Source organism: Centroberyx gerrardi, chromosome 14, assembly GCF_048128805.1.
Source record: "Centroberyx gerrardi isolate f3 chromosome 14, fCenGer3.hap1.cur.20231027, whole genome shotgun sequence".
Classification (NCBI taxonomy): Eukaryota; Metazoa; Chordata; class Actinopteri; order Beryciformes; family Berycidae; genus Centroberyx; species Centroberyx gerrardi.
Window position 1 is genome coordinate 4,167,463 of NC_136010.1, and position 7,500 is coordinate 4,174,962.

General features: G+C 42.4%; 1 protein-coding gene across 1 annotated transcript in view; it reads left to right on the forward strand.

Annotated features, from left to right (window-relative positions):
* lama5 (laminin, alpha 5) overlaps positions 1-7,500 on the forward strand; it is a 131,799-nt gene that overhangs the window by 98,851 nt on the left and 25,448 nt on the right. The window contains 10 exon segments of the mRNA XM_078288057.1: positions 949-1,079; positions 1,391-1,471; positions 2,175-2,389; positions 2,667-2,767; positions 3,095-3,278; positions 3,910-4,050; positions 4,260-4,411; positions 4,600-4,710; positions 5,268-5,379; positions 6,998-7,171. Of these exon segments, the coding sequence (XP_078144183.1) occupies positions 949-1,079; positions 1,391-1,471; positions 2,175-2,389; positions 2,667-2,767; positions 3,095-3,278; positions 3,910-4,050; positions 4,260-4,411; positions 4,600-4,710; positions 5,268-5,379; positions 6,998-7,171 (1,402 nt within the window).

The window sequence follows — 7,500 nt, forward strand, 5'->3', positions numbered from 1 at the left end:
GTGTGTGTGTGTGTGTGTGTGTGTATGTGTGTGTGTGTGTGTGTGAGAGAGAGAGAGAGTCGTACAGCATCCTGTCATGTTGCTGTCAGTCAGTTTCTGCTTCTCAGGAATTTTCCCTCTTTCTGCAGAAAACAGACCAAACTGACCTGTAGACTTCGGTATATATTTGTCAAATTGACAATGTGATAATGACTGTTTACCAGAATCAGTTTTATTATTATCCAAGAAAGTTTGCATAATAAGGAACTGGACTTAGTTTGTTGCACCTGTAGGTCGCATTAAACCTAACACAACCCAAAAATTATAAAAGTAGAATAGAAACAATTTGCACTGATAAGTAACTATAGAGAACAGTAATAGAAAAATTAAACGGAAATATATTAAGTAAGTAATATTTATACAGAACCTTTCAAAGTTAAAAGTTTTCAGAGTTAAAAGGTGCTTCAGGAAACAGAGGAGCAGCAGCAATACAAACAAAGCTTAACAGAAATAAAATGGACCCTGACATGATACAGTAACATCAGTGGAAAACCAATAAAAAGTGATGAGTTTTGACACTCAGCTGATCTCAGGCTGATCTGAATTTATTAATATCTAGAGAATATTGAACTGAGCTGTATGCACCGCTATGAGTGATGATATATATCATCAAATGAATTTCTTAATCTAGTCATTGTTGTTTTTCTTAACCCCTATGAATTGCTTATATTGGTATAGTTCACTTTCACCCCACTCATATTTTATTTTCCCTTGTTTACTAGCTTACAGGAGATTTTTTTGTTCTAGTTTTGTAACAGCAGTGCGAAAATTTCATATTGTGAACATTTTGTACGTTGACCTCGCCCTCCTCCTGCACGTCACCATCCATCAGATGCTGGGTTGAAGTGCAGTGTCGTTCTCCCCTTGCAGTGTGAGAGTAACCTCACCGTTTATTCGTCTGTCTCTCAGAGCTGCCAGCACAACACGGCCGGCGACCACTGTGAGAAGTGTCAGGGCGGTTTCCTCGGCAACAACAGCGTTGATGGGCAGGCGGTGTCCTGCTCCAGCTGCCCCTGTCCGCTGCAGGTCGCCTCCAACAAGTCAGCGCATTTTAAATTACTTTCTTTTCTCCTCTAGATCCCCTTTTTCAACCTGTGTGTTTTCTCTTCTTCTTCTCTTCTTCTGCTCTTTCTTTCCTGAATTTCCCTAAGGGGATTAATAAAGTGCTATCTTATCTTTCCTGCCCTCTTCTTCATCCTGTTGTTTTTCTGTAGTTTTTCGCCCCATGAGTTTGTCTCTTCTCTTCTCTTCTCTTCTCTTCTCTTCTCTTCTCTTCTCTTCTCTTCTCTTCTCTTCTCTTCTCTTCTCTTCTCTTCTCTTCTCTTCTAACTGATTCTTTCTGTGTGTGTAGTTTTGCGGTGGGCTGTGTGCAGAAGCCCAGCAGGATGCAGTGTCTGTGTATGCCGGGTTACGCCGGACCCAACTGTGAAAGGTAAACCGCTTCCTCAACTCAACAACACTCAAAATCAGATTTACACCATTTGAAAAAAAAAAAGTGGCATCTACTTATTTTGTAAGAGTCAACACAGAATTAAAACAAATTGTGATACTTTTAAAGGACAGTAGGTGCAGGTATAGTCAATGTAGAAGTATCAGTTTTTATTGAATACTTAACTGAATACTGACCCACTGCTGCACTGTTGCTGCATCCTCAAACAGAAATTCTTTGCAAAAATCTAGTTTTGTTTTGTCTTTTAGCCTCTTTTTAGGCATCCAGAGGAATTGCCTTCTAGTGGGTTGAGAGGTATTAGAGTTTTGTTGTTGTTTTTTTACAACACCAATTTTGTTCAACTGTATGAAGTTCAAGGAAGAATTGTCTGCAGCACTAATGCAGCATTAATACAAGATAAATGCATGAAGGGGGAATTACAATGGCTACTACTGTAACTTAAGTCCTTGGCTTATGTTTTAGAGATGAACTTCAGGTAATAACTTCTTTTCTAAATGGATATTTAGCGTACTGAAACAGGAATGGGAATATGGAAACTTGAGAAACCGTGTCACTGACCATTGCCCTCCTCATAATGTAATAAACTGTAATAAATTAAATCTTTCATCTGCTACATACAAAATCAGCCTCCATACTCCATTTGATGCAGTCACCCATGTTACTAACCACCCCCTCTCTCATACAGGTGCGCTCCCGGTTTCTACGGCAACCCCATGGTGATCGGCAGCACCTGCCAGCCGTGCCGTTGCCACGACAACACGGACCCCAACATGCTGTTCAGCGACTGCCACCCGCTGACCGGCGAGTGTCTGAGCTGCATGCACCACACCGCCGGGCCGCACTGCGAGATCTGCGCTCCCGGTTACCATGGAGACGCCGTCGCCGCCAAAAACTGCACCAGTGAGTTTTACTTCAGGTCCCTAATCCAAGTGCCACTCAATTTAAAGTCAGTCATGCCGGCTAGTATTGATCTGTTATAGAGCAATTAAAGGAACGAGTATATCAGCTGCATTTATTTATTTGATCAAAGCTTGACAAGCTTCAATCACATAGAAAATAAATAATCATGATAAATGGCAGTGATAAAATCAGATTCTCAAAATCAGATTATTCAGAATAGATTAACAGATAAAGAACAATGCAATAACTTAGTTGTCTGATTTTTCTTTTTACCCAGAATGCAACTGCTCTCCATGTGGTACTGAGTCTTGTGACCCTCACACTGGGCAGTGTCGCTGTAAACCAGGAGTCACCGGGCCTCTGTGTGACCGCTGTGAGGTGGGGGCTGTGTGTGTGTGTGTGTGTGTGTGTGTGTGTGTGTGTGTGTGTGTCATTGGTTTACACTTTTGAATGATCCCTCCCTGCATTATGTCCCGCCCCAGCATCCTGCTTTAACAGGAAATTACACATTAATTAATCACATTAAGGAAGCAAGATGCTCTCAAAATGCAGTTTCATTGTAACTTTAAATAAATAAAGAGTGCCTTGCTCTGCCCTTTAAGCCACACAGGGAAGTGAACCCTCACCCTGGCGGGGTTAGTGTCTCGCTCTTGTCCCTTCAGCTGCAGCTCCTCCCTCTAACTCCATGTGCGTTGTGTTTCTCAGGACGGCTCGTACGGGTTCGGCTCGTGCTCCGGCTGCCGGCGGTGCGACTGCAACGCCTCGGCGGCGCTGGTCCGGCCCTGCGACCCGCAGAGCGGACGGTGTGCCTGTCGGCCCGGGGTCAACGGGCCACACTGCAAACAGTGCGCGCCGGGATTCTGGGACTACGGACCTGACGGATGCAAGAGTGAGGGAATGCATGGCACACACACACACACACACACGTGTATATTAAAGGGAAGAGACAACTTTTCAGGTTGGACTTTTAACCAGTAGATGTCAGTCCAACCTGAAAAGTCGTCTCTGTGTTGACTGAATAGATCTGAATAGATCTCCAGGTACTGTGATGACTAACATCTTTTACATCACTTTCTCAGAATAATTTATGTTATTTATTTTTTATTTATATTTATGTGATGTCTCTTATTCTATTAGTTTTATTTTATTGTTTTTTTACCCTCTATTCTTATCTTTTTTTCTTGTGGTGTTAATTTAATTTATGATGATGCTATTTGCTTTAATTGGATTGCTAAAGCACTTTGTAAATGTTTAAGTAAAAGTAAAAGTTTATTATTAGTAGTAGCAGTAACAGTAACAGTTGCATTAGTTCTACTAGTAATAGTAGTAGCAGTAGTAAAACTAGTAGTACTAGTGTCAGTAGCAGTAGTATCAGAACATTTCCAGGGATGCCCAGGCCTAATCACTGCTCCCTTTGTGGTCGTTTTGCAGCAGCTATTTTTGTTGAATCAAATTGGGGACGCAAAATGCTTTAATTGAAATCAGCCCACTTATATTCATGTGTGTGTGTCCCGGTCCAGAGTGTGAGTGTAAGGGCGGTCGCTGCGACCCGCGGACAGGAGAGTGTCGCTGTGCTGACGGCATGACAGGGAAACAGTGTGACACCTGCTCACACAGATACAGTGTGCCGATACAGCATGGGCACGACATGCACTGTGAACGTGAGTCACACACACACACACACACACACACACACACACACGCACACACACTGACAGCAATCAGGAGGTGTACATTTCAAATATCCTCAAAGGAAACAAAAAAAAATCACTTTCCCCTACGAATTTCCCCTAAGAAAATAAATTGTGTGTGTGTGTGTGTGTATGTGTATGTGTATGTGTGTGTGTGTCTCTCTCTGTTCCCCTCCCAGCCTGTGACAGCTGTGTCATCGTCTTATTGGAGGATCTGGACAACATGAACGACAACTTCCGCTCCGTAGCCAATCAGCTGAGGAATCTGAACGCCAGCTCGATCGCCTGGGCCCAGCTACACAGCCTCAACAAGTCTATGGAGGATATCGCTGTGAGTGCGCGCGCACACACACACACACACACACACACACATAAACACACACTAAGTTTCTAAGTTACTAAGAAATGGCCATGGAGCAGAATTGTGGATTTAATGTGACTTCCATTGGCCAAAGTCTGTCCATCTACAGCTGTATTGTAAGCGTGTGTTTTAATAAACTCATTTTCCCATAATTCCAGAGGGCCATAGAGAACTACAACAGCACGCTGGATGACAGCAGGAGCCGGGCCGACATGGTGGAGGCCGAGATCATGAACACCAACGCTGACATCAATGAACTGGAGAACAAGGTACACACACATACACTGAAATGAAATTAATTTAGCATTATTTCTCAAAAGTTTTTCAACACTCAGTTTATCCCAACACTGAACCTTTTACTTGAAACAGCTTCATTTTTTTCTCTTTTTTTATACAGCGTTATGCTTCTTTTTAGAATATGCGGGGAGAGAAACGTCAGAAAGGAAGATTAAATTCAGCTACTCTTGGAGGCTAGTTTATGCTCTAAAAAATGTCTTTATTGGTACATAAAAACCAACAAGTTTCAGCAGAAAGCCTTCATTAGCTGTCATTACTTTCTGCCCAAATGCATTGGTTTTTATTCACCAATAAAGACGTTTTTTAGAACATCCAACATAGCTGAATTTGTTCTTCCTTTCCTTTCTGTCGTTTTCTAGTTCCTGCATCTTGGTTGTAAGTCGAGGTTGCGACAGTTTTCAGAACAGTTTCCAGTTTTCACTCCCGCTCCAAAACTACCTTACTACTCTTGGGTTTTGAACCAACAACCTTTTCGTCACAAACTCTTGTTTTTCATTGAGAATTGAGAGAGTTGCTGTTGTGTTTCCAGGCGGCGGCGACGAGCGACCGGGCCGATAACCTGGAGGACAGCACCAGCGACACACACCAGAGGGCACAGGACCTGCTGGCCTTCATCAACAACATGACCATGGATATCAACGGTAGGAGAGGACAGTCAAGTCATAAATGCATCAGTCAGCGCTATTATCAATATCATCCAGTTGTTAAAATCAGCAGTTGATGGGATGGAAGCCTTTTGGAGATCTGGACCCATATGCATAAAAACTTAATGCCAGTTTTACACCAATTTTCCAGATAACCAACCATCATTGAGAGGTTTTGTTCTTCCTTGTAAGCTGGTAAAACAGTTACAGAGTTTGAAGGTCCAACTTTGCCCAGAAATCCTGTAACATGACGCCAGTTAACAGCGCACTCCTCAGACCCAAATTTCTTCTTCTTTGTGACTGATGAAGGACGGAGGAGGCGGTGGGGAAAAAAATAATTGTTAGAGAGTCCAGGTTTCTCTGGAGAGAGCGCTCGCTTGCTGCTGTTTGGGAGAAAGTTTTGTAGTTTTTTAAAAGTTTTTATTTTATTACTTCCTATGGGTGGAGAAGAATTCCTGCTAGTGAACATCCTGACACCAGAGGTTCATTTGGGCACACAGAGCGAGTCTACAGCGCCTCAATCAGCGGGGATGGGACACTGTTCTCTGCTGCAGTCCCAAATTGTCATTTAGACTCATAAGACAGATGTATTTTTACATAAAAATCTTGCATAGTTCAGCTTTAAAGGGGGGGTATCCTAGGATGTGGCAATTCTTAGTATTTCTGGTGATTTTGGTACTTGGAGGTGTGAAGTAATCACAGTAAAAAAATTGAATCATGTTACTATGCCATTTCCCCAGAGTCACCATCTATAAAACACGCCCCCTTGTACAAGCCAGTCAGATTTTGCTCCAGTGTCTATGTAGACACTGGACTGTCTGAAATCGACCAATCAGCGCTAAGAGGAGGGCGGGCCTTCCAGAATGGCCAGCCAATCAGAGCAGTAGCTCATTAGCATAAGAAGCTGCTTATGTAAAACGACCTGTTTTCTTGTAGGTGGGAAACAAACACTGGGAAGTGAATAGCTAAAGCTATAACTAAACGATTTTTACTGAAAAAAACTTCACAGATGTATTTTATAGACACCAGGTAATTATATAAAATTGCTGAAAAAGCAAATGATTGCTTTTAAAGTCACTGGAGAAATATGAAATGTACCAGCCACTGTGGCCAGTGGAGAAAAACATTCGCTTCTTCCATTGCTTAAAGGAATAGTTTGGTATTTTGAACTCTGGGCCCAAATAGCATGTTTTCTCTCATGATCCCTATTAGTAGAAACCAGAGCTTCGCTAGTCTTTGAAAACTATGATAAAACCGAGCTTTCTGTCAATAGTTGTGTTCTATTTGGATGTTACCGGACGGGCGGAGCAGGCAGCTAGTGAAGTTGTGGTTTCTACTAACGGAAGACATGTTATTTGGGCCCAGGGTTCAAAATACCGAACTATTCCTTTAAGAGGCAAAAAAGTCCGGATTAGAACTCCTACTATAAAATATTTATAACATTTGCCCTAAGATGAACCAAGGATACAAGTTCTTTAACAAGATTATTAGCATCTTTATAAGTGCAATGTCATCTGTTATCTTAAGCTTTAACATCACTATCCACAAAAAGAAACACTGACTTGACTGACTGATTGATTGACTGATTGATTATAATGTTTTCCCTCCTCCTCAGACATCATGCTGTCGGCGAACCGCTCGGGGCAGAACCAGACGGAGGCGGAGCAGGACGATGACGAGAAGGAGAGGAAGATGCGGGAGGTGCAGGCCATGATGAGGGAGATGAGGTACAGGAGCTGCGTGGGACAGAAGAAACTGGCCGACAAAGAGAAGGCCGAGGCAGAGAAACGTGAGTGTACACACACATGAAAACACACACACACACACGACAACCATTTTATTCATGATTCAAATTCTCTTTCTCTCCTTCTTCCTCCTACTTCTTCTCTCATGTTAGATGTGTTACAAGTTGCTGTAAAAAGAGAAACTAGTCTAGGAATATTATTCTATATTTAGGCCTAATACTTTTCTCTGTCTTGTATATCTTTCTTCATCCTCTCCTACTGTTGGATTGTGTAAAACAGAAATGACTTGGCCAAGGGCATCAGCAGCCATTTTATTCACAAATCAAGCTGCGTTCACACCCAGCATGTTTGGAGCGGTTTATTCAAACTCTGC